This window comes from Pristiophorus japonicus, chromosome 2 (genome assembly GCF_044704955.1).
Source record: "Pristiophorus japonicus isolate sPriJap1 chromosome 2, sPriJap1.hap1, whole genome shotgun sequence".
NCBI lineage: Eukaryota > Metazoa > Chordata > Chondrichthyes > Pristiophoridae > Pristiophorus > Pristiophorus japonicus.
Window position 1 is genome coordinate 284,973,160 of NC_091978.1, and position 27,097 is coordinate 285,000,256.

The window sequence follows — 27,097 nt, forward strand, 5'->3', positions numbered from 1 at the left end:
GCTGGACACGGGGGCCAGCCAGTCACTCATGGGCGTTCAGCAATTCGAGAAGCTATGGCCACTCAAAGCCGGTAGACCCAAATTAGAACGTATTGAGACACAATTACGGACTAACACTAAAGAAATCATTCCAGTGCTAGGCAGTGCAATGATGGCTGTCACACACAATGGGCTAGTGAACCGGCTGCCACTCTGGATTGTCCTGGGCAATGGTCCCGCTCTGTTGAGGAGGAGCTGGTTAGCCGAGATGAACTGGAAATGGGGGGATGTTCACGCAATGTCCTCGGTAGAGCGAAGTTCGTGCTCACAAATCCTACAACAATTCGAGTCACTATTTCAACCGGGCATCGGGACTTTCAAAGGCACCAAAGTAGTGATACACACCACCCCGGACGCCAGGCCAGTGCACCACAAAGCCAGAGCGGTGCCGTATGTGATGCGGGAAAAAAATCAAGAGCGAATTGGACCGGCTGTTGCGAGAGGGCATCATCTCGCCTGTTGAATTCAGCAACTGGGCGAGCCCCATCGTTCCCATTCTAAAAGCGGATGGCTCTGTCAGGATATAAGAACATAAGAACATAAAAACATAAGAATTAGGAACAGGAGTAGGCCACCTAGCCCCTCGAGCCTGCTCCGCCATTCAATAAGATCATGACTGATCTGGACGTGGACTCAATTCCACTTACCCGCCCTCTCCCCGTAACCCTTAATTCCATTATTGGTTAAAAATCTATCTTTGACTTGAAAACATTCAATGAGCTAGCCTCAACTGCTTCCTTGGGCAGAGAATTCCACAGATTCACAACCCTCTGGGAGAAGAAATTCTTTCTCAACTCGGTTTTAAATTGGCTCCTCCGTATTTTGAGGTTGTGCCCTCTAGTTCTAGTCTCCCCCACCAATGGAAACAACCTCTCTGCCTCTATCTATTCTATCCCTTTCATGATTTTAAATGTTTCTATAAGATCACCCCTCATCCTTCTGAACTCCAACGAGTAAAGACCCAGTCTACTCAATCTATCATCATAAGGTAACCCCCTCATTTCTGGAATCAGCCTCGTGAATCGTCTCTGTACCCCTTCCAAAGCTAGTATATCCTTCCTTAAGTAAGGTGACCAAAACTGCACGCAGTAGTAGGTGCGGCCTTACCAATACCTTATACAGTTGCAGCAAGACCTCCCTGCTTTTGTACTCCATCCCTCTCGCAATGAAGGCCAACATTCCATTCGCCTTCCTGATTACCTGCTGCACCGGCAAACTAATCTTTTGGGATTCATGCGCAAGGACCCCCAGGTCCCTCTGCACCACAGCATGTTGTAATTTCTCCCCATTCAAATAATATTCCCTTTTACTGTTTTTTTTCCCAAGGTGGATGACCTCACACTTTCTAACGTTGCATTCCATCTGCCAAACCTTAGCCCATTCGCTTAGCCTATCCAAATCTCCTTGCAGTCTCTCTGAGTCCTCTACACAACCGGCTTTCCCACTAATCTTCGTGTCATCTGCAAATTTTGTTGCACTACACTCTGTCCCCTCTTCGAGGTCATCTATGTATGTTGTAAACAGTTGTGGTCCCAGCACTGATCCCTGTGGCACACCACTAACCACTGATTTCCAACCGGAAAAGGACCCATTTATCCCGACTCTCTGCTTTCTGTTCACCAGCCAATTCTCTATCCATGCTAATACATTTCCTCTGACTCCGCGTACCTTTATCTTCTGCAGTAACCTTTTGTGTGGCACCTTATCGAATGCCTTTTGGAAATCTAAATACACCACATCCATCGGTACACCTTTATCCACCATGCTCGTTATATCCTCAAAGAATTCCAGTAAGTTAGTTAAACATGATTTCCCTTTCATGAATCCATGCTGCGTCTGCTTGATTGCACTATTCCTATCTAGATGTCCCGCTATTTCTTCCTTAATGATAGTTTCAAGCATTTTCCCCACTACAGATGTTAAACTAACCGGCCTATAGTTACCTGCCTTTTGCCTGCCCCCTTTTTTAAACAGAGGCGTTACATTAGCTGCTTTCCAATCCGCTGGTACCTCCCCAGAGTCCAGAGAATTTTGGTAGATTATAACGAATGCATCTGCTATAACTTCCGCCATCTCTTTTAATACCCTGGGATGCATTTCATCAGGACCAGGGGACTTGTCTACCTTCAGTCCCATTAGCCTGTCCAGCACGACCCCCCTAGTGATAGTGATTGTCTCAAGGTCCTCCCTTCCCACATTCCTGTGGCCTGCAAATTTTGGCATGGTTTTTGTGTCTTCCACTGTGAAGACGGAAGCAAAATAATTGTTTAAGGTCTCAGCTATTTCCACATTACCCATTATTAAATCCCCCTTTTCATCTTCTAAGGGACCAACATTTACTTTAGTCACTCTTTTCCGTTTTATATATCTGTAAAAGCTTTTACTATCTGTTTTTATGTTTTGCGCAAGTTTACCTTCGTAATCTATCTTCCCTTTCTTTATTGCATTTTTAGTCATTCTTTGCTGTTGCTTAAAATTTTCCCAATCCTCTAGTTTCCCACTAACCTTGGCCACCTTATACACATTGGTCTTTGATTTGATACTCTCCTTTATTTCCTTGGTTCTCCACGGCTGGTTATCCCTTCTCTTGCCGCCCTTCTTTTTCACTGGAATATATTTTTGTTGCGCACTATGAAAGAGCTCCTTAAAAGTCCTCCACAGGATCTGTGGCGACTACAAGGCCACCAAGAATCGGGCGTCCCTATAAGATCAATACCCGCTCCCAAGAGCGGAGGACCTTTTCGCCACGCTGACAGGCGGCAAGCTGTTCACCAAGTTGGACCTTACTTCAGCCTATATGACCCAGGAACTGGCCGATGAATCCAAACTACTGACCACCATCACCACGCACAAGGGACTGCTTGCGTATAACAGGTTACCGTTTGGTATTCGATCAGCGGCCGCGATTTTTCAATGTAACATGGAAAACCTGCTTAAATCCATTCCTGGAACGATCGTATTCCAGGATGACATCCTCATCACAGGTCGAGACACCGAGGAACACCTCCACAACCTGGAGGAGGTGCTACACCGACTGGACCGAGTAGGCCTGCGACTCAAGAAGTCTAAATGTGTGTTTTTAGCTCCTGAGGTTGAGCTTCTAGGCAGGAGGGTTGCTGCAGATGGGATTCGGTCCACCGAATCCAAAACAGAGGCGATTCGATGAGCACCCAGGACCTGCAACACATCGGAGCTGCGTTCATTCCTGGGACTGTTGAACTATTTCGGGAACTTTCTGCCGAACGCAGGAGCACGTTGTTGTAGCCGCTACACGTGCTCCTGCGTAAGGGTTGCGATTGGTTTTGGGGGGACTGTCAGCAACGGGCTTTTGTTCCAACAAATTGTTGACCCTGTACGACCCCTGTAAACATTTAGTTTTGACTTGTGATGCATCGTTCTATGGAGTTGGGTGTGTGTTGCAGCAGGGTAATGCTGAGGGTCAGCTGTGGCTTATGCCTCCAGGTCGCTCTCTCAAGCAGAACGTGGATATGGGATGGTCGAGAAGGAAGCGTTTGCATGTGTCTATGGTGTAAAAAAGATGCATCAGTACCTCTTTGGTAGGAAGTTTGAATTAGAGACAGACCACAAGCCGCTCACATCCCTGTTGTCAGACAGCAAGGCTGTCAATGCCAACGCATCAGCTCGCTTACAGCGGTGGGCCCTCACGCCAGCTGCTTATGACTACTCCATCCGGCACCGGGCCCGGCATTGAAAACTGCGCTGACACACTCAGCAGGCTCCCACTGGCCACCACTGAGGGGGCAGCTGAGCAAAGCGCTGAGATGGTCACGGCTGTCGATGCCTTTGACAGTGCAGGCTCCCCCATCACAGCCCGCCAGATCAAAATCTGGACAAACAGAGATCCCCTCCTATCCTTGATTAAGAAATGTGTCCTGACTGGGGATTGGGCGCCCGCACACGGAGCATGCCCTGAGGAGGTCAGACCGTTCCACAGGTGGATGGATGAGCTCTCCATCCAAGCCGACTGCCTACTATGGGGCAGCCGGGTAGTCATCCCCCAGAAGGGCAGGGAGGCATTCATCATGGAACTCCACAGTGAGCATCCAGGCATTGTGATGATGAAGGCAATTGCCCGGTCACACGTTTGGTGGCCTGGAATTGATTCAGACTTGGAACACTGTGTTCGCAGGTGCACACCTGTGCCCAGCTGGGTAATGCCCCTAGGGAGGCCCCGCTCAGCCCGTGGCCCTGGCCCGCCAAGCCATGGTCACACATTCACGTTGACTACGCGGGCCCGTTCATGGGGAAGATGTTCCTCATTGTAGTAGATGCGTACTCGAAATGGATCGAGTCCATCATCCTGAATTCATGCACGTCATCCACCACCGTGGAAAGCCTACGTGCGATCTTTGCAACCCATGGCTTGCCAGACATCCTGGTTTGTGACAATGACCCGTGTTTCACGAGCTATGAATTCCGGGAGTTTATGTTGGGCAATGGCATCAACCACGTCAGGACTGCGCCGTTCAAGCCGGCCTCCAATTGCCAGGCGGAACGGGCAGTCCAAATCATTAAGCAAGGTATGCTCAGGATTCAAGGACCCTCCCTACAATGCCGCCTATCGCGCCTCCTGCTGGCCTATAGATCCCGACTGCACTCGCTCACGGGGGTCCCGCCCGCAGAGCTACTCATGAAACGGATACTCAAAACTCGGTTGTCCCTCATCCACCCAGTCCTGACCGACATAGTTGAGGGCAAGCACAAGTCACAAAACGAGTACCATGACCGTAATTCAAGGGGGAGATGTATTCGTCTTCAATCACACCATGGGGCCCAAATGGCTTGAGGGTACTGTAATTGGCAAAGAGGGGAATAGGGTCATCGTGGTAAAACTCAACAATTATCAGATATGCCGTAAACATGGACACGAAGGACCCTGAAGAAGACCATGAGATGGAGCTCACACTACTGCCAGTGAATGTGCAACAAGAGCAATCAGAAGAATGCACAGTCCCTGAGGTCTGCCCGGACAGGCCGGAATCACCACAGGTGACAGACACTCACGTCAGTGTCCAACAACCAAAGTCCCAACTGCGGCGCTACACGAGGGAGCGTAGACCACCTGAAAGACTGAACCTATGATCCCAGTAAGACTTTGGGGGTGGGAAGGTGATGTCATGTTTGTGACTACAATGTAACACCACTGTATTACTGTATACACTCAACTTAGATGCACACCTTGACCACAGGGGGTGAACTTGTGGGAGACACTCCTTACCTGATCACACAGGTATATAAAGGGAGGTCCCATGCAGGGTCATCGCTTCTGGAGTCCTGTAATAAATAGTTAAGGTCACAGAGTGGCCTTGTCCCTGGAATGTGCCACGTGTGATTTCATGCTGTAGAGTAAGGACTTTACAGTCCATGTCTCTGAACCATGAGCTTGGTGGCAGATTTGAGGGCCTGGTCTTCGAACACTCTTTTCCTCAAGTGGCCGAAAGCTGCACTGGCGTACTGGAGGCGGTGTTGAACCTCGTTATCAATATCTGCTCTTGTTGATAAGAGGCTCCCATGGTATGGGAATGGCCACGTTGTTGAGGGCCGCGCCATAGATCTTGATGACTGGGGGGCAGTGCTGTGCGGCGAAGACAGGCTGGTGGCGGACCTTTGTCTTACGGATATCAGTGAACCCGGAATTTCCATCACGGACTTGTTCAATAAAAATGGACTTACGATTCCTGACATGGCCACTTCCACCCCCAACAAGTCAGCCATCCAGCCACCAGCCACAGCAGACTGCACATTCACCCAAGGCCGGAATCGAACTGAGACGGTCAGCCCGGGAGCGTAAAGTACCGGACCGTCTCAACCTGTGAAAGACGGTGACAAGATCTCAGAGGAGGGTATTGTCAGGTATGAAACATAGAAACATAGAAACATAGAAAATAGGTGCAGCAGCAGGCCATTCGGCCCTTCGAGCCTGCACCACCATTCAATATGATCATGGCTGATCATGCAACTTCAGTACCCCATCCCTGCTTTCTCTCCATACCCCTTGATCCCTTTAGCCGTAAGGGTCACATCTAACTCCCTTTTGAATATATCTAACGAACTGGCCTCAACAACTTACTGTGGTAGATAATTCCACAGGTTCACAATTCTCTGAGTGAAGACATTTTTCCTCATCTTGGTCCTAAATGGCTTACCCCTTATCCTTAGACTGTGACCCCTGGTTCTGGACTTCCCTAACATCGGGAATATTCTTCTTGCATCTAACCTGTCCAATCCCATTCAAATTTTATATGTTTCTATGAGGTCCCCTCTCATTCTTCTAAATTCCAGTGAATATAAGCCTAGTCAATCCAGTTTTTCTTCATATGTCAGCCCTGGCATCCTGGGAATCAGTCTGGTGAACCTTCGCTGCACTCCCTCAATAGCAAGAATGTCCTTCCTCAGATTAGGAGACTAGAACTGTACACAATATTCAAGGTGTGGCCTCACCAAGGCCCTGTACAACTGCAGTAAGACCTCCATGCTCCTATACTCAATTCCTCTCGCTATGAAGGCCAACATGCCATTTGCCTTCTTCATCGCCTGCTGTATCTGCATGCCAACTTTCAATGTCTGATGTACCATGACATCCAGGTCTCGTTGCACCTCCCTTTTCCTAATCTGTCACCATTCAGATAATATTCTGCCTTCCTGTTTTTGCCACCAAAGTGGATAACCTCACACTTATCTACATTATACTGCATCTGCCATGCATTTGCCCACTCACCTAACCTATCCAAGTCACCTTGTAGCCTCTTAGCATCCTCCTCACAGCTCACACTGCCACCCAGCTTAGTGTCATCTGCAAACTTGGAGATATTACATTCAATTCCTTTCTCTAAATCATGAATGTATATTGCACATAGCTGGGGGCCCAGCACTGAACCTTGCGGTACCCCACTAGTCACTGCCTGCCATTCTGAAAAGGACCCGTTTATTCCTACTCTTTGCTTCCTGTCTGCCAACCAGTTCTCTATCCACGTCAATACATTACCCCCAATACCATGTGCTTTAATTTTGCACACTAATCTCTTGTGTGGGACCTTGTCAAAAGCCTTTTGAAAGTTCAATACACCACATCCACTGGTTCTCCCTTGTCCACTCTACTAGTTACATCCTCAAAAAATTCTAGAAGATTTGTCCAGCATGATTTCCCTTTCATAAATCCATGCTGTCTTGGACCGATCCTGTCACTGCTTTTAAATGCGCTGCTATTACATCTTTAATAATTGATTCCAACATCTGCCCCACTACCGATGTCAGGCTAACCAGTCTATAAATCCCTGTTTTCTCTCTCCCTCCTTTTTTAAAAAGTGAGGTTACATTAGCTACCCTCCAATCCATAGGAACTGATCCAGAGTCGATAGACTGTTGGAAAATGATCACCAATGCATCCACTATTTCTATGGCCACTTCCTTAAGTACTCTGGGATGCAGACTATCAGGCCCTGGAGATTTATTGGCCTTCAATCCCATCAATTTCCCTGACACAATTTCTTGACTAATAAGGATTTCCTTCAGCTCCTCCTTCTCGCTAAACCCTCGGTCCCCTAGTATTTCCGGAAGGTTATTTGTGTCTTCCTCAGTGAAGACAGAACCAAAGTATTTGTTCAATTGGTCTGTCATTTCTTTGTTCCCCATTATAAATTCACCTGATTCTGATTGCAAGGGACCTACATTTGTCTTCACTAATCTTTTTCTCTTCACATATCTATAGAAGCTTTTGCAGTCAGTTTTTATGTTCCCTGCAAGCTTACTCTCATACTCTATTTTCCCCCTCCTAATTAAACCCTTTGTCCTCCTCTGCTGAATTCTAAATTTCTCCCAGTCCTCAGGTTTGCTGCTTTTTCTGGCCAATTTATATGCCTCTTCCTTGGATTTAACACTATCCCACATTTCCCTTATTAGCCACGTTTGAGCCACCTTCCCCGTTTTATGCTGTTTGTAGCCACCAGATGGTGTCATTGTTGAAGGCCACTGAGCAGCACGCACAAAATGCTGCTCTGGTATAAAAGGCCAGCCATTTGGTGAGGCAAGCACTTTGGGCCGTAATAAAGCAGAGCCAAGTTTGTACCTTGTTCAGTTAACAGTACTCAGTTTGTACCTTTATTGCATACATAACACATCTATTCTCCATAGATCACTATATATTCTCCATTGGTAGCGATCTATTGTCCATAGAGCTCATGTGAGTGGCGCATTAGGTTGGAAAGGCAGAGTGATGGGGATGTAATGAGAGACGAAGCAGGATGAAGTTGAGTGTGGCTTTGTACTCAGATTTCCTGATCTCATGAGATCATTGAAATGTTTCTGGCACTGCACCCAGATCCTCCTCACAACATCCCTGCTGTTCACCTCCTCTGCTATTTGGAGCCTGGCTCTTTTGGTCTCCTGGTGAAGTCTCTTCCATCCATTAGAAGAGAAGAAGAGCTCCCTGCATGCTCTGACTCTGCACAAGCATATTGAGGGAGTCATCGGAGAACCTGTCTTTATGCAGTCCAATTGTGCAGTGTGCTACCTCACACTCCTAGATAAATCTTCAAATGCAATGTGGCCTTAGCTCCGTTAACTATCCCAGCTGAAAACGCATCATCGATGATGTGATCAGACCCTCACCAGTTAATTGGGCCGGGTAATGTGCTGGACGGATTAATATGCAAAGTCATTTTTAGGAGCGGGATGTAATCAACAACAGGGTCGTGACCCGCCATGGCGACCGTCCACACCCAACTTGACCAGGTAAACAAAATTCCAGCCAATTATTTTTGGAAATATGTGTAATTTGTTTTTTCATATGTTAGAAGTAATGGAAGCATTCTGAGCTGTTGCACACAGTGGAAGGGTCTGATAATGAAAGCAGCCCATGCTGACTTACACAGGACTTGGACACCATCCAAGCTTGGGCTGACAAATGACAGCTAAGGCAATGACTATTTCCAGCAAGAAATGGCCCACTATCTCCCCCTGAGCTTTGATGGCTCTAGCATTGCTGAGTCTCCAACTATCAACACCCTGGGGGTCACTATTTACTAGAAGCTTAACTGTACCAACTATATCAACACTGTGGTTACAAAAGCAGGGTAGAGACCAGATATTCTGCAATGGATTCCTCATCTGCTGACCCTCAAAACCTTGGCACCATTTACGGGAGTGTGATGGAATACTTATACTCATCCGGATGTGTTTAATTGTAGCAATACTCAAGAAACTCAACACCATCCAGGACAAAGCAGTATGCTTGATTGGCATTCCTGCTACTGAACTCAATGGCACAGTGCACTTTGACTGCAGTGTGTACGATCTACAATCTTGCTGAAACTTGCCAGGATTGCTTTGATAGCACCTCCTAGCCTCGTGGCATCTACCACCAAAAATAGCAGCAATGTCATTGGGACACCATCACCTGAATATTCCCCTACAAGTCACACACCATCTTGAATTTAACATATACTGTCATTCCTTCATTGTCACGGCGGTCAAAATCCTGGAAATTGCTGCATAACACCTATGTGAAGAGTGCCTCAGGAGATGCTTGGGAGCACCATCACCAGAAGGACTCCAGTGGTCAAAGGAGAAGATTGACCACTACCTCAGGGCAACCAGGGATGAGCAATAAATGGCGTATTTGCAGGGGCTGGTTCGAAATGTATACAGGATTTTATACAATGACCAAATATGTTACTCAAGAGAATATCTCCTGCATGAGATAGCACAGATGACTCTTGATGGATGTTTTTGTGACTGGAAGGATGTTTCCAGTGGAGTTCCGCAGGGCTCAGTACTGGGTCCCTTGCTTTTTGTGGTATATATCAACGACTTAGATTTGAATATAGGGAATATGATTAAGAATTTTGCAGACGACACTAAAATTGGCTGTGTGGTTGATAATGAAGAGGAAATTCATGGGCTGCAGGAGGATATCATTCTACTGGTCAGGTGGGCAGAGCAGTGGCAAACGGAATTTAATTCCGAGAAGTGTGAGGTAATGCACTTTGGGAGGGCTAATAAGGAAAGGGTATACACATTAAGCGATAGGCCACTTAATAGTGTAGATGAACAAAGGGACCTTGGAGTGCTTGTTCACAGATCCCTGAAAGTTGCAGGCCAGGTGGATAAGGTGGTTAAGAAGAAATACAGAATGCTTGCCTTTATTGGCGAAGCATAGAATATAAAAGCAGGGAGGTTATGCTTAAATTGTATGATACTTTGGTTAAGCCACAGCTGGAGTATTGCGTGCAGTTCTGGTCGGCGTATTATAGGAGGACGTGATTGCACCAGAGAGGGTGCAGAGGAGCTTTACTCGGATGCTGCCTGGAATGGAGACTCTTAGTTATAAGGACAGATTGGATAGGCTGGGTTTGTTCTCATTGGAACAGAGGAGGTTGAGGTGTACAAAATACTGAGGGGCCTGGACATGGTGGATAGTAAGGGCCTATTTCCATTGGTGGAGGGATCTATTACAAGGGGGCATAGTTTGAAGGTGGTTGGTGGAAGGTTTAGAGGAGATTTGAGGGGGGGCTTCTTTACTCAGAGGGTTGTGGGGATCTGGAACTCACTGCCTGGAAGAGTGGTGGATGCAGAAACCCTCACCACTTTTAAGAGATGATTGGATGGGCACTTAAAGTGCCGTAAACTGCAGGGTTACGGACTTAGAGCTGGTAATTGGGATTAGACTGGATAACCTTTTGTTGGCCGGCGCAGATATAATGGTAAGTACTGCAGGGAATCGAACACAGCCAAGGTGATCTCCTGGACTAGTTTCGATTGTCTGGATGAGTCGGAGAGGAATTTTCCCAGATTTTTTTTCTCCCTAAATTGACCGGGGTTTTTATCTGGTTTTTGCCTTTCCCTGGAGATCACATGGCTCCGGTTGGGGTGGAGGGTGGAAGGTTTCAATATAAGGGGTGTCGCAGTTGTGTGAGGCGAACTGATTGGGCTGGATGCTCTTTGTCTTTCCACCATTGTTCATTGTTCGTAGATTTATATGTAACCTTCAGGGCTGTTGACCGAGGGCTGTGCGGCTCTTTGTCAGCCAGCGTGGACACAATGGGCCGAAATGGCCTCCTTCTGAACTGTAAATTTCTATGTTTCTATGTTTCTAAAGGGCTGTCATCAACAGATTTATGTAGCTTCTCTTGCTAATCCTTTTGCTACCCATGTCATCCTGCATCAGGCTTGCACTGATAAGTGGCAGGAAAAGTTCATGCCAAATACATTCCAGGCATTGACCATCTTCAACAAGAAAAAGCCGAACCATCCCTCCGGTCTTTCAATGGAACTACCATAGTCGATTCTCCCACAATCAACATATTGCGGGGTCACCATTGATCGGAAGCTTAGCTAGACCAGTCATATCAACACCATACAAGAGCAGAGCAGAGGCTGTGTACTCTTCAATGTGTAACTCACCTACTGACTCTTTCAAGCCTCTTCACCATCTACAAGTCAGGAGTGTGAATTAACCACTCGCCTGGATAGATCATCATCATAGGCAATCCCTCGAAATCGAGACTTCCTTCCACTCTAAAAGTGAGTTCTCAGGTGAGTGTACAGTCCAATGCGGGAATTACAGATTACAGTAACAGATGGGGCAGACAGTGGTTGAAGGAAAGGGTAGTGGGGAGTCTGGTTTGCCACACGCTCATTCCGCTGTCTGCGCTTGATTTCTGTATGCTCTCGGCAACGAGACTCGAGGTGCAGCCTCAATAACATACAAGAAGCTTGACACTGTTCAGGAGAAAGCTGTGTGCTTGATCACCCCTTTCTGCCCCAAGCAGAATTATTTCTCGATGGACAGAGTATATTTTCCACAAGAGAAGATTTTTACTCACAACTATTTTCAGAGCGTTGCCCTGTGGGTCAGCACTGTTCTTGTGTCAGTCTGTCTCTTCATGAGGATATTCCACTGCAAGAACTCAATTTTCATTCTTTCCCACATATTATTTCCCTTTTATGCTAAAATCAGAAAAGGACCACAGTGACATTTGTGCTGAAAAATTAGATAAACTTAAGTGGTCCAATGGCCAGATCTGGATCACCAAATTTTTGTTCAATTCCCCTCTCCCTCTATGGTGAGTAAATAATGGTATACATTTCCGCTGTTTCAATAGAAATCACATGAAGAAAGCAGCCAACATCCTGAGTGATTGCTGGCAAGAAGAGGTTTGAGTTGTTCTGTGCATGTGCACCTGCATGGGGCAGAGCCGAAACGCCGTTTCTCACGACTGGAGTCACTCATGCACCCAGCAGGAGGCCTGCTGCCTGACCACGTTTCCTCCCTGTTGCCAGCCATTTTTTGCCTGGAAACTATCAGGAGATCGGAGCAGAGAGAGGAGAGGGAATTGGGGATGGGTGGGGGTGTGGGGCGGCGGGGAGGGGACAGAAGGTCAGACTCTGGGGGGGAAAGGTCAGGAACGGGGGGATCAGAGGCAGAGAAAGCGGGGATCAGAGGGAGAGAGAGCGGCGAGAGAGGGGGGATCGGAGGGAGAGGGAAGGGATCAGAGGGAGAGAGTGGGGAGAGAGGAGGGCGTATAGGAGAGGGGGAGAGAGAGGGGTGATTGGAGGAAGAGGGGGAGAGAGGGGAAATTGGAGGGAGAGAGGGGGGATCAGAGGGAAAGAGGGGGAGAGGGGGGGATCAGAGAGAGAGGGGGGAGATCGGAGGGAGAGAAAAGGAGATGGGGGATCGGAGGGAGAAAGAGGGAGATAGGGGATCGGTGGGAGAGAGAGGGAGAAAGGGGATCAGAGGGAGAGCGAGGGAGATGGGGGAATTAGAGGGAGAGAGAGGCAGATGGGGGATCGGAGGGAGATCGGGGATTGGAGGGAGAGAGGGGAGGAGAGAGAGGGGTAGAGGGCTGGGGGAGAGAGAGGGAAATTGAATAATAGAATCATAGAAGTTTACAGCATGGAAGAAGGCCATTTCGGCCAACAAGAGGCTATCCAGCCTAATCCCACTTTCCAGCTCCAGGTCCGTAACCCTGCAGGTTACGGCACTTCAAATGCACATCCAAGTACTTTTTAAATGTGGTGAGGGTTTCTGCCTCTACCACCCTTTCAGGCAGTGAGTTCCAGATCCCCACAACTTTCTGGGTGAAGAGATTTCCCCTCAAATCCCCCTAAACCTTCTACCAATTACTTTAAATTTATGTCCCCTGGTTGTTGACATCTCTACTAAGGGAAATGGGCCCTTCCTATCCACTCTATCTAGGCCCCTCATAATTGTATACACCCCTCAGAGTCCTCTGTTCCAAGGAAAACAAACCCAGCATATCCAATCTGTCCTCTCCACTCCCGGCAACATCCTCGTAAATCTCATCTGTAACCTCTCCAGTGCAATCACATCCTTCCTGTAATGCAATGACCAGAACTGCACACAGTACTCCAGCTGTGACCTAACCAGTGTTTTATACAGTTCAAGCATAACCCACCTGCTCTTATATTCTATGACACGGCTAATAAAAGCAAGCATTCCGTATGCCTTCTTAACCACCTTATCCACCTGGCCTGCTACCTTCAGGGATCTGTGGCCATGCCCCTTTGTTCCTCTACACTTCTCAATATCCCACCATTAAATGTGTATTCCCTTTCCTTGTTAGCCCTCCCCAAATGCCTTAGCTCTGGATTAAATTCCATTTGCCACTGTTCTGCCCACTTGACCAGTTGGTTGATATTTTCCCGCAGTCCACAGCTTTCTTCTTCATTATCAACCACACAGCCTATTTTTGTATCATCTGCAAACTTCGTAATAATACCCCCTATATTCAAGTCTAGGGGCTAGATTTTACACTTTTGTCCTTATCGCCCAAAAATGGGCGTTATTTCCGGCATGGATGTTAAAAAAGGGTTTTCAGATCGCTGGCTTCTCGCCCATCCTCAAAGCACCTAGTCTCCATTTTTTTAAATGGACATTACCGCGAGCGATATGAAATGGGCGGTAGCATTAAATCTCACTGACCTTCGGCCATAAAGTGTCACTATCCTTAGCAACGGCATGGCAACACTCGATTCCCGCGATTCAGGAAGTCAAGGGTAATCATGACATGCGCAGAAGAGGAGACAGAGAGAGAGGGAGCTGAGAGGGACTGAAGGTGTGTGTGACTGTGGTGTGTGCTTGTTTGGCACGAGGGAGATTCACCAGCAACAAAAAGCCTACTAAGCACCAAGAACATAATTGGCACCAAGTTTTTGTCCAACAAATAAGATATAACATGGAAAGGATGGTGGAGGCCCTGGAATTGGTAGCCAGGAACACTGGTGGCAGAGGGCTCCCAGTGGTCCCGGAGCGTGGCACTGCACCCCAAGGTGCCACACCCCCATTGCCAACCACAAATGAGAGCCAGCAGCAACATCTTGCTTCTGGTTCGGAGCACGTTCCCACCTCGGGACCGTCCTCTCCCGTATCCGTCCAAGCAGCGTTTCGGCCATCAACCCCCCCGCCGCCCCCCCATCAATGAAGCATCTCCTGAGGCACTCTTCACATAGGCGGCTTGGAGTCAGGAGTAGAAGGGGAAGGGGTAGAGGTGGGGAGGAGAAGTGGAGTGGGGGGGGGGGTGGGGGGTTTGGTTTTTACAGAAATACTGATGATTTCAGACAAATGTTGAGTTTAAATGTTTTTTATTTAACAAAACCTTGTTGCGCATTGGCTCAGATAGCTGCATCGTTACACGCTGGTGATTCCTTAACATCAAAAGGTATAATGACACTTAATTTCAATCAACTTAAACTTTAACTGTCACCAAAGTGATGACCACCGTTGATGTATCACCTGCACACCCAGCAGTGTATCAGCCTTGTAAATAACACCAAAGTTCTTTCAGGCAAAGCGCTCATTGATGAACTCCTGACGTAAGGCTCTTGCAGCTATCATGCCACCACAGGCCCTTTCATGCGGTCTACAGCGGGGCAGGGGCATGGCTTCAGAGTCAGCCTGATTGTCTGGGCCGATGTCAGCGTCTGCCTCCTCGTCCTCCTCTTCCCCTCTTTGGTGAGGTGGACTGTCAGATTCATCAGGTAATTCTTATCCCCTCCTGATAGCCAAGTTGTGCAGCATGGAGCACACCACCACGAATTGAGCTAGCTGCTCAGGGTGGTATTGGAGCTTGGCTCCTGAGTGGTCCAGGCATCCAAAGCGCTGCTTAAGCACTCCAATGTTTTTCTCCATGATATTGTGGTTCTCGGTGTATCGCCTCTCGGCTGCGGTATGGGTGTCACGCAGCGGGGTCATCAGCCAGATGGCGAGGCCATATCCTTTGTCACCAAGCGTCCAGCATTGACCTTGTGGCTGATTGTTAAACATGTCAGATACAGTGCTCTCATGCAGGATGTGAGCATCATGGATGCTGTCCAGAAATTTAGCATTCATTACCAGTATAATTTGCTGGTGGTCGACAACCAGTTGGACATTCAGGGAGTGGAATCCTTTGTGGTTCCTGAAAATCTCTGCATCCTGAAAAGGTGCCTGCATCGCGATGTGCTTACAGTCTATTGCTCCCTGCACCTTGGGGAAGTTTGCAATTCTGGCGAATCTTGGAGCCCTCTCACCCTGTGCCTCCCTGGTCATAGGGATGCTGATCAAGTCCCTCCTGCGTGCGTAAAGGGCTTCATGACCTGTCTAATGCAGCAATGTGTGGCATGCTGAGAAAGTCCGCAAATGTCACCAGCTGTGGCCCGAAAAGAACCCGAGGCGTAGAATGACAGTGCTGCGGTGACGTTGATCTCGACAGACAGTGCAGTACTGATGGTGCTGGAGGCTGCAGATCTCCCCTTATCAGCTGGCATATCTCAGTGATAACCTCTTTGTGGAAGTGCAGCATCTGAAGGCAGATGGTGTCGGGCAAGTCGAGGTAAGACTGCTTCTCCCTGTACTTGCAGGGGATGTAATGTTTGGTCTTCCTCATCAGTCTGGCACGTCTTACATTGGGCACATAATGCTGTGAAGCGTACCTTCGGCGATCTTGAGTCTGCAGCATGTAAGTGGTCATCAAGAGAGGGTGGGAACAGACAGGTCACATTGCAGTAGCTCTCTGTTTTCCACCGATTGGTCACAAACAATGAATGTCCTGACGAAGACACCTATTCAATTCCAATCGGTCACAGTATGGTCAAAATGTTTGTACAGATGTTCACGTCAACTCCAATGACTTCCAGAGTACATCCGATCTCCCCCGAGGTTGAAGCACAGCAGTCTTTTAAAGGATGCGACATGTGATATAGAACATGGCGTCCATAACGCTGTGATTAGTTCCTGTTAGTTCCACTTTTTCTGGGCAGCTTTTTGGGCGAACGATATTGTGGGCCATATGTGGACGAGGTGGTGAAAGTGACGCTGGGCGATTTCATGGCTGCTAGTTTCGGTAAATATGCTCTTTACGACCAAAAAAAGTGGGCGTGCGGTATTATTGAATCTTGCCGTTAAATCAGTGCGGAAATTAATGCTGGACGATATTATGGTTGTTGATTTCGCCCATTCTGATGATACCGCCCCAAAAAAGTGGGTGGGCGGTATTATTTTTTCCTGGCGGTAAGCACATGGGGAAAGTAATGCTCGGCGATAAGTTTCCGAAAAATGCCCGCCAGTTTCCATTTTGTGGCTAAACGGGCGATATATGGGCATTATACGTCATTTCAGCAGTAAAATGGGTGTTAAGTGGGCGTTAAGCATGCCAAAAAAGTGGAGGTTCTAGCCGTAGATCATTGATGTCTACCACAAAAAGCAAGGGACCTAGCACTGAGCCCTGCGGAACCCCACTGGAAGCATCCTTCCAGTCACAAAAATAACATCAACCATTACCCTTTGCTTCCTGCCTCTGAGCCAATTTTGGATCCAACTTGCCGCTTTGCCCTGGATCCCATGGGCTTTTACTTTCATGACCAATCTGCCATGTGGGACCTTATCGAAAGCTTTGCTAAAATCCATATACACTACATCATATGCACTGCCCTCATCGACTCTCCTGGTTACCTCCTCGAAAAATTCAATCAAGTTAGTCAGACAAGACCTTCCCTTAACAAATCCGTGGAGTGGGAGAGAGGAAGGATTAGAGGGTGGGAGTGAGAGGGAGGTTGGAGGGGGGAGAGAGGGGGGAACAGAAGGAAAGAGAGGGGAGATCAGAGAAAGAGTGGGGAGAGAGGGGGATCAGACGAAAAGAGGGGGAGATGGGAGATCGGAGGGAGAGAGATGGGGAGAGAGGGGGATCGAAGGGGGACAGAGAGGGAGGATCTGAGGGGGAGAGTAGGAGTGATACTGGACATTGGAGGATGAGAGAAGGGGTATCGGAGGGGAGAGAGGGGGAATCGGAGGGGGAAATGGAGAGAGGAGGTCAGAAACACGGTGGGGGTGCGGGGGTAAAAGAGTACGGAGTACTGGTAATGCCAGAAGAAAGTGATCCAGGTCCAAAGGGAAGGCTTGAGAGAGAGAACATGATCCAGACGGTAAGACTGGATAAAATCTTGAAGTCACGACACTGTCACTTTATTTCATGCCCAATAAACCTGTTAACAATCTGTGTCCCACACACAATGCCCCATCTTTGGCGAGGGCGGGAGGGAACGTCATGAATCCGTGGTGAGAAGAACTTGGGCAGGGGGAGAAGTTCAGGAAGCCGGAGTGGGAGGGAGAAGGTCAGGAACTTGGGCAGGGGGAGAAGTTCAGGAAGCCGGAGTGGGAGGGAGAAGGTCAGGAACTTGGGCTGGGAGAGAAGTTCAGGAAGCCGGAGTGGGAGGGAGAAGGTCAGGAACTTGGGCTGGGGGAGAAGTTCAGGAAGCCGGAGTGGGAGGGAGAAGGTCAGGAACTTGGGCTGGGGGAGAAGTTCAGGAAGCCGGAGTGGGAGGGAGAAGGTCAGGAACTTGGGTTGGGTTGAGGGGGGAACGAAGGTCAGGCACTTGGGATGGGGGAGGTCAGGAAATTTGACAGGGGGGTTAGTGAGTAGTTCAGGAACTTGGGCGGGGGGGAGGAGGTCAGGAACTTGTTTGGTGGGAGAAGGTCTTAACCCGTGAGGATGAGACCTGTCTGTTCCAAGTGAGCTCTGTTCTGTCTGGGGCAAGGCAGTCAGAATGGCTCGAATTACATTTTGCAAAATAACTGATTATGTAGGCAGGGAGGATCTAATTACACATTCCAGAGAAACTGCTGGGTGTAGCTTGTCCTCCAAGGGGACCAATCAGCAATCAGGACTTGTCATCCAAGGGGACCAATCAGCAATCAGGACTTGTCATCCAAGGGGACCAATCAGAGCTTTAGGTGTTGCAAATTAACACATCCAATATTTATCTAACCTCACATCTTCACCATTTAAGCCTGACTTCTTAGTGATTCATCAATTATTACATTCAGATCTTTTTTTCTTTTTCATCTCTATTAATTAAACACCTTTGCTTTGATTCCAGTCGACATTACCTTAATACCCATCTGTAATTTTCTAGTTCATCTGCATAATTGGTCTAGATCTTTTTGGAAACATTTTATAACCTCACAACATAGCTTGTTATTGCAAGCATTGCATTATGAGTTGAGTGAACAGCAGGGACCCAGAACAGATCCCTACAAATGAATCACTGGCCCTATTCTTCCCCAGACACTGCTTTTTCCATTTATCTTCATCTCATCCTGCCTATGGTCAAGTTTGTTTTTAATCTAGCCAGCTATTAACATTGAAATCATAGAGCAGTCCTAGCCATTAAAAATACTGAAGGTAAAAGCAGAAGGAGAGCACAGGGGAGTCAAACCTTTGCTGCCACAATACCAAACTTGTAAAAATCTATTTTTTCTTTGGTGATTGTATACTTGAATTCAAGCTGTCAAATTCCTAATAAAACCTTAAGCGGGCAATTTTGGCTGAATACTTTTGGCGCTAAAGAGCCTCCGGGGTGGCCAAGGTCAGGTCTGAAGCTGCCACACCAGTTTAACTCATGTTTAATGCAAGATGCCTTCTTGGTAAAGGAATTGAAGCACGTGCTAGGAACGGCAGATGGAGGATCATTAAGGCTCTGATTGACAATTAAGTTGCCTGCTAACGTTCATTAAAGAGTCTGCACACCATTTTGGTGGGTAACGCTTTATTTAACAACCTCTCCTAACAGCGACCAGTTGAACAGGAATCAGCAAGTCATTGTTGAGTATTTTGAGCACAACTCAAAGCCACGCTCAGCTTTCACTGTTCACTTGCTGATTGAGATCGACTGACTACTGCGTTTGAAGAGGACTTTTGATACACATTGGGAGACTTTCTGGGACAGTTTGTAGAGACTTCACCAACACTCTATCAACATTTTTCCTCGATATTTTCTTAGGACTTCACCTAAAAAGAGTGAGTGCTGTGCTACTCTACCTTATCGGGTGCCTTATAGAAGTCACAAGGAGAATGAGAGTGCTTGGGCCTGGGCAACGTGCTAAGGGCTCTCTTGCTCTGATTGAGGAATTGGCAGAGGACATGAGGCCAGGCAGAGCAGGAGCAGATGCTGCAGGCTGCAGGAGGGAGGGACAGGAGGGTTTTCAGCAGGAGGCCCTATCCACCCAGGGTCTTCAGAGAGCACGACTCCTACATTCACATGACCCAAGACTGGTGCATGAGTAGGCTGCACTTTACCAAGGAGGTCATTGCAGAGATCTGTGGCCTCGTTGAACAAAGACTCAGAGGTCGCAGCACAGCCAGGATTGCATTGCCTGTGGCAGTCAAGGTCACAGTAGCACTTAATTTTTTATGCTACTGGAACCTTCCAGGCTACCACAAGTGAGAAAAGTCACATATCCTCTGTGCTCTTCTGCACAATGGGGGCTTCTGTGGCTCTATACGCTCTGAGGATTGATTATATATCATTCCCTATTGTCAGAGAAGACCAGAGGCAGACAGCTTTAGGATTCAACAGGATTGCAGGATCATCCGTCCCTCAGATCTTTGTGACCCAAAGCAATGTGCATGGCTGACTACTAGATGACAAGTGATACCCTCTGGTGCCATGGCTCATGACTCCTCTGAGAAACCCCTAGACACCGGCTGAGCATCCATACAATGAGAACCGCTCAGCCACCAGGAATATCACTGAGCAGACCATTGGAGTCTGGAAACAGAGGTTTAAATACCTTGACCTGTCAGGAGGAGCCCTGCAGTACTCGGCCGGGAAGGTGTCCAGATTCGTGATGATTTGCTGTACGGTCCACAATCTGGCAATCATGAGAGACCAGCCATTACCACCAGCATTTGTGCCAAAGGGTCAAGCTCAGGAGCCACAAGAGGAGGAGGAGGAGGAGGAAGAAGAGGAGGGGAACCTCGGGGAGCACCAGAGGCTTTCAGCTAGACAGCCTGCACCTGGGAGTGACGCTTGCCACCATCTAATTGAACAGCGCTTTTGAGAGATGTGCTCCGCCATCAGACTCCGGAGCACTGTTGCCACATGACATAGAAACATAGAAAATAGGTACAGGAGCAGGCCATTCGGACCTTCGAGCCTGCACCACCTTTCAATAAGATCATGGCTGATCATTCACCTCAGTACCCCTTACCCGCTTTCTCTCCATACCCCTTGATCCCTTTAGCCGTAAGGGCCATATCAAACTTCCTCTTTAATATATCCGATGAACTGGCATCAATAACTCTCTGTGGTAGGGAATTCCACAGGTTAACAACTCTCTGAGTGAAGAAGTTTCTCCTCATCTCGGTCCTAAATGGCTTACCTCTTATCCTTAGACTGTGTCCCCTGGTTCTGGACTTCCCCAACATCGGAAACATTCTTCCTGCATCTAATCCCGTCAGAATTTTATATGTTTCTATGAGATCCCCTCTCATCCTTCTAAACTCCAGTGAGTACAGACCCAGTCGATCCAGTCTCTCCTCATATGTCAGTCCTGCCATCCTGGGAATCAGTCTGGTGAACCTTCACTGCACTCCCTCAATAGCAAGAACGTCCTTCCTCAGATTAGGAGACAAAAACTGAACACAATATTCCAGGTGAGGCCTCACCAAGGCCCTGTACAACTGCAGTAAAACCTCCCTGCTCCTATATTCAAATCCTCTAGCTATGAAGGCCAACATACCATTTGTCTTCTTCACAACCTGCTGTACCTGCATGCCAACTTTCAATGACTGATGTACCATGACACCCAGGTCTCGTTGCACCTACCCTTTTCCTAATCTGCCGCCATTCAGATAATATTCTGCCTACGTGTTTTTGCCCCCAAAATGGATAACCTCACGTTTATCCACATTATACTACATCTGCCATGCATTTGCCCACTCACCTAACCTGTCCAAGTCACTCTGCAGCCTCTTAGCATCCTCCTCACAGCTCACACCACCACCCAGCTTAGTGTCATCTGCAAACTTGGAGATATTACACTCAATTCCTTCATTTAAATCATTAATGTATATTGTACATAGCTGGGGTCCCAAGACTGAGCCCTGCGGCACTCCACTAGTCACTGCTTGCCATTCTGAAAAGGACCCGTTTATCCCAACTCTCTGCTTCCTGTCTGCCAACCAGTTCTCTATCCACGTTAGTACATTACCCCAAATACTTTGTGCTTTAATTTTGCACACCAATCTCTTGTGTGGGACCTTGTCAAAAGCCTTTTGAAAGTCCAAATACACCACATCCACTGGTTCTCCCTTGTCCACTCTTCTAGTTACATCCTCAAAAAATTCCAGAAGATTTGTCAAGCATGATTTCCCTTTCATAAATCCATGCTGACTTGGACCGATCCTGTCACTGCTTTCCAAATGCGCTGCTATTTCATCTTTAATAATAGATTCCAATATTTTCCCCACTACTGATTCAGGCTAACCGGTCTATAATTCCTTGTTTTCTCTCTCCCTCCTTTTTTAAAAAGTGATGTTACACTAGCTACCCTCTAGTCCATAGGAACTGATCCAGAGTTGATAGACTGTTGGAAAATGATCACCAATGTATCCACTACTAGGGCCATTTCGTTGAGTACTCTGGGATGCAGACTATCAGGCCCTGGGGATTTATCGGCCTTCAATCCCATCAATTTCCCTAACACAATTTCCCGGCTAATAAGGATTTCCTTCAGTTCCTCCTTCTCACTAGACCCTCGGTCCCCTAGTATTTCCGGAAGGTTATTTGTGTCTTCCTTCGTGAAGACAGAACCAAAGTATTTGTTCAACTGCTCTGCCATTTCTTTGTTCCCCATTATAAATTCACCTGAATCTGACTGCAAGGGACCTATGTTTGTCTTCACTAATCTTTTTCTCTTCACATATCGATAGAAGCTTTTGCAGTCAGTTTTTATGTTCCCGGCAAGCTTCCCCTCATACTCTATTTTCTCCTTCCTAATTAAACCCTTTGTCCTCGTCTGCTGAATTTTGAATTTCTCCCAATCCCCAGTACCTTCCACAACTTACAATGTATCAGGCAGTCCATCATCTGCACCCAATTCTTTCAATCCCTTCCCCATGAAGATGACAATAAAAAATCAATTCTACCACTACCCAATTACCATCATCACGCTTTATCTAGATCAAAAACAAGCAAATGAAAACATGACACAACCAACAGCATTTTAAAATATTAAACTATTCACTCTGGTGATTACCCTTAGTGGTTATCTATAAGTGCTCCTTCTTGTGTAATCTAGAGCTTCTCTGAAATGCAACCCCAGTGTCAGCAGCAGGCGAGATGGATGGCTGTTGAGAATCTAAAGAGGGCAGTTCAGATGTCCTCTTCGGACATCCTCGAAAGACTGTGGTCCATGATGGCCCCGCCTCAGCTGCACCTCCTCAGCATAGGCTTCAGCAGTCTGGGCCGCCTGTCTGACAGGCAACGGCAAGGGCAGTGGTGGGGAAGGGGGCAGCAATGCTGATGTCCAGCGAGAGGCCAGTACATTCCTGCTCCATGATTCCGCCGCCACTACCTTGGGGCCTCTGTTCAGCCAGCCCAGTGATCTGCTGGAGGACACAGAGGACAGACACTCTGCAAGCCCCTTTCAACTGTGAAGCCAGCAAGGCAGCTGTCTGAGCTTCCAATGCAGCGGTTTCCGCTCCATGGAAGCTGCAATTTCGACAGTGCAAGCTGCGACCTCAGTCATCTGACGCTGCATGATGTCCGACTCCACAGGTCGCTAGCTGGAATTGACTAGCCTCTCCATGTTGGAGAGGATGGGAACCAGGCTCTGCATCAAGCCATGTGCCAAGATGGTGGCGGAATCCTCCATCCCCCTAGCCATGACCCATAAGCTGGCAGGCAGGCGGTCCATTGAACCAAAGCATTTGGTTTGGCAGACCCATCAGCCCTCTTCTGAAGCTTGTTCCTGCAAAGTCCTTATCTGACTCCTCTACAGTAGAAATAGAATGCCCTCGCTCCCCCTGGAAAGGTGGCATCTATGGTGTCCCTTCCACCCCAAGTGACTGTTGCCTACGTGCCCAGTGCGGCCACTGTGAGGATTCCTCTTCTAACTTAGCCTCTAAGTTCCGTGTGGTGCCCATCTCTGAGCTGGTGCTTGAAACTGTAATAGCCATTAATGCTGTGCATTCTTCCTCGCTCTCCTCCTCTATATTATCCTCCTCCGGGGGCGGAAGGAGCAAGGTGGCTGTTGCTCATCTTGAACTTGCTCCAGGGAGCAAGGTGGATCTTGCTCCTGGGAGCCTGCAGTGATAAAGCTGGAAAGGCTATGGTAAGCACATGTAGCCACTATAGGAGGATGTGTGTGATGAGACCATATGGAACTTGGGAGTGAGCATAGCTTTGGGTGATTAGGGATCAGGAATAGTTGTGGATCTGTTAGGAAGCTGGAGTGGCCACATACCTCGAGGTGAGATGCCCTCTGCTCTGCCACTGGCCACATTGTCTCCCATTCCTCTCCCAATCATGGCCAGCACTGCTTAAGGGGAGTGATCTCATGTAGATGTTGTTGACCTCCCCCGGTCAGGTCCTGCTGCCACCTGTTGTATGCAATTTTTACTGAAAGAAAAAGAGTGGTGATTGTGACTGATTGTATTGACAGGTGTATTTGTGTGTGCATGATCCCTCACATGATTGAAGAGCTGTGTCTGAGGTGTGAGTCATGCCTGTGAAGGATGCAATAGTGTGGGGTGGGTGAATGTTAGTGTATAGTTAAATGGTGGATGAAGTGTGTTGAGGTTGTGATGCTGGTGGTGGTGCAGTTATTGAAAAGTGTGCTTGTGAAATGGGATCTTACCTTAATGGCTCAAGTCAAGTCATTACATTTCTTGCAGCACTGGAGCCATCTCCTGGGGCCAGGGTGCCTGACTATCGCTACCCAGGCAATCTCCTCCATCATGTACTGCATCAGCTGCCTCTGTGGCCTTCTTTACCTCTGCAGGTAGAGGACATCCCTCCCCCTCTCTTCCTCATCCACCAGGACCTCCAATGCCACATCAGAGAACCTGGGCACCCTCTCTAGGTCCTTGAGACATTGTTCCACATTGGCTTCTCTCCTGGCCAGCTCACTCCACATCATCAGTGGAAGTGGATGAGTGCAGGCTACAAATACAGAGCCAAGAAAATTGCCCCTAATCAGCACTTGAGTACGAGATCTGCAGTTGTCAGTTTCAGCGTCTGCAGGCAGGTTAAATTGTGATCACCATCAATTAGGCCAAAAATTGCGTGCTAAATCCAGACTTTAGAAACAGGCATCTCTTATTAGCACAGCACCTATTTAACACCTCTTTTCATCTTTTTTCCAACATAACCCCCAAAGCCTCATACTGCTAATTATTTTCAGGGAACAGTTGCAGGCATTCCTGGAATAAACAGATGGAAAAATGTTGCAGTGGAAAGTCCAGAAAATGAGAGGTAATTTCATTTATATGATCTTTAAGCACCACATTGTGACAACTTAATCATTTAGTTCAGAACACCATAAATCAAGATCTAATTATTCGTATACAGTTGGCATTTATAAGTATTTTGGATCTGTTGAAGACAGTATCATTCTTATGAATATGTTTTTTCTTTTCTGGATACTATACAGTTTGTCTGTCTTCTAATATACTTTGAAACCTTTTAACCTTTATTTGATACCTTGTTTAAATATTTTAGGCGAGAAATTGGAATCTGTAGTGCCCATTTTTTAGGCGATAATCGGCCTCCTAAACGTCAAAAATCTGGTCCTAGATGCATGCTGAAGGGAAGTATGCCAGACGCCATTTTGGTACAGTAGTTTATGCGTGTGCGCCTAATGACCGCCGGCAGCATGCAGGTCAGGTAGATTATGACATCAATCAGTGTGCAGTGCTGATTTGATGCCAGCACTGCCACTTTTGAATGCCAAGCTCCAGCCTACACCCTGTCTTAACCTCCCACTACTGAGCATACGTTCAACGACATGAAGAACCCCCCCCCCCACCCCATTAGCGCTACTTAAAGGGATCATGAACTATTTACTGGTTAGTTGCTGACTGATTTCTTCTGGCTGCTGGTGCAATTCCACGTAATTTTGGAGCTTTCTAATATACTTGTCTAAAGTTTCAGTCGTCTACAGGAAGTGCTCTGGCTGGTGCTGAAGTATTTTTTTTGTGATTTAAAAGCTTGTGCTGAAAATAGTTACTTCTAGACATGGGTTGACTGATGGGCCTTCCTCTGGGAATTGAGCATGACTGGGAGAATGAAGACAGGTCAGGCAGAGCAGGACAACTTACTAGAAGAGGACGGAGGGGAAGAAAGGTTCTCAGCAGAAGGCCATATCGTCAGAGGGTCTTAAGAGAGCAATTCTCTTACCTGTACCTCAGCGAGGACCAATGAATGAAACATCTTCGCTTCACTAAAGAGGTTGTGACTGAAACCTTACAACTGCTGCAGCCACAACTGCAACCTCAGAGCAGGTCAAGGCCTGCATTAGCTGTAGGTGTCAAGGTGACCATGTTCTTTTATGCATCTGGCTCCTTCCAGGCTGCTTCTGAAGATATAAGGAACATCTCACAGTTTGCAATACACTGCTGCATAAGGGACACTGAAGCTCTCTATACAAAGAGAGACAACTTCATCTCATTCCCTCTTACCAGAGACAAGAAGTCAAGGCATGCATGAGGGTTCGCTCGAATTGCAGGCTGCCTGCACATTGTTTTGCGTAAGCCTTATGTCAGCTCTACCATTTTCCTGAACCGAAAGGGGCTTCACTCACTCAATGTGCAGCTGGTGTGCGAAGACAGGCAGCAGATGATGCAGGTGAATGCCCGTTAGTGTCAGTAGTCACGATTCCTTAATTATGTGGCAATCCTTTGTGCCAGCTGCATTTTTCCAACCTCAGCAAGTCAAAGAAACATAGGAACATGAGTAGACCATTTAGCCCCTCGAGCCTGTTCCGCCATTCAGTGAGATCATGGCTGATCTGTGACCTAACTCCATATACCCGCCTTTGCCCCATATCCTTTAATACTTTTGGTAAATTTATCAATTGCCGATTTAAAATTAATAATTGATATAGCATCAATTGCCATTTGCGGAAGAGAGTTCCAAACTTCTCCCACTCTTTGTGTGTAGAAGTGTTTCTTAATTTCACTCCTGAAAGGTCTGGCTCTAATTTTTAGACTATGCCTCTTAGTCCTAGAATCCCTAACCAGCGGAAATAATTTCTCTCTATCTACCTATCTGTTCCCCTTACTATCTTGAAAACTTCAATCAAATCATCCCTTAACCTTCTAAATTTCAGGGAATACAACCAACCCTAATTTGTGTAATCTCTCCTTGTAATTTAACCCTTGGTCTCCAGATATCATTATGGTAAACCTACGTTGCACTCCCTCCAAGGCCAGTATATCCTTCCTAAGGTGTGGCGCTCAGAACTGCTCACAGTACTCCATGTGTGTTCTAACCAGGATTTTGTATAGCTGCAGCATAACTTCTACCCCCTTGTTTTCAAGTCCTCTAGATATAAAGGCCAGCATTTCATTAGCCTTTTTGGTTATTTTCTGTACCTGTTCATGATATTTTAATGACCCATGTACCTGGATCCCCAAGTCCCTTTGGACCTCCACTGTTTTCAGCTTTGCACCATTTATAAAGTACCCTACTTTTTCATCATCGATGGTCCCTTGAACGAGGATGACTTGCTTCCACACCAAAAGGGATGAGTCCATAG

At 47.4% G+C, this 27,097-nt stretch overlaps 1 protein-coding gene across 9 annotated transcripts in view; it reads left to right on the forward strand.

Annotated features, from left to right (window-relative positions):
* LOC139233945 (uncharacterized) overlaps positions 1–27,097 on the forward strand; it is a 926,529-nt gene that overhangs the window by 554,741 nt on the left and 344,691 nt on the right. For all 9 annotated transcript variants that reach the window (XR_011588246.1, XM_070864651.1, XM_070864643.1 and 6 more), the window contains one exon: positions 24,743–24,813. Coding sequence is in view for 8 of the 9 variants with exons in the window: in XM_070864651.1 (XP_070720752.1) it covers positions 24,743–24,813 (71 nt within the window). In the remaining variant the exon portion in view is untranslated. The remainder of the gene's footprint in view (positions 1–24,742; positions 24,814–27,097) is intronic.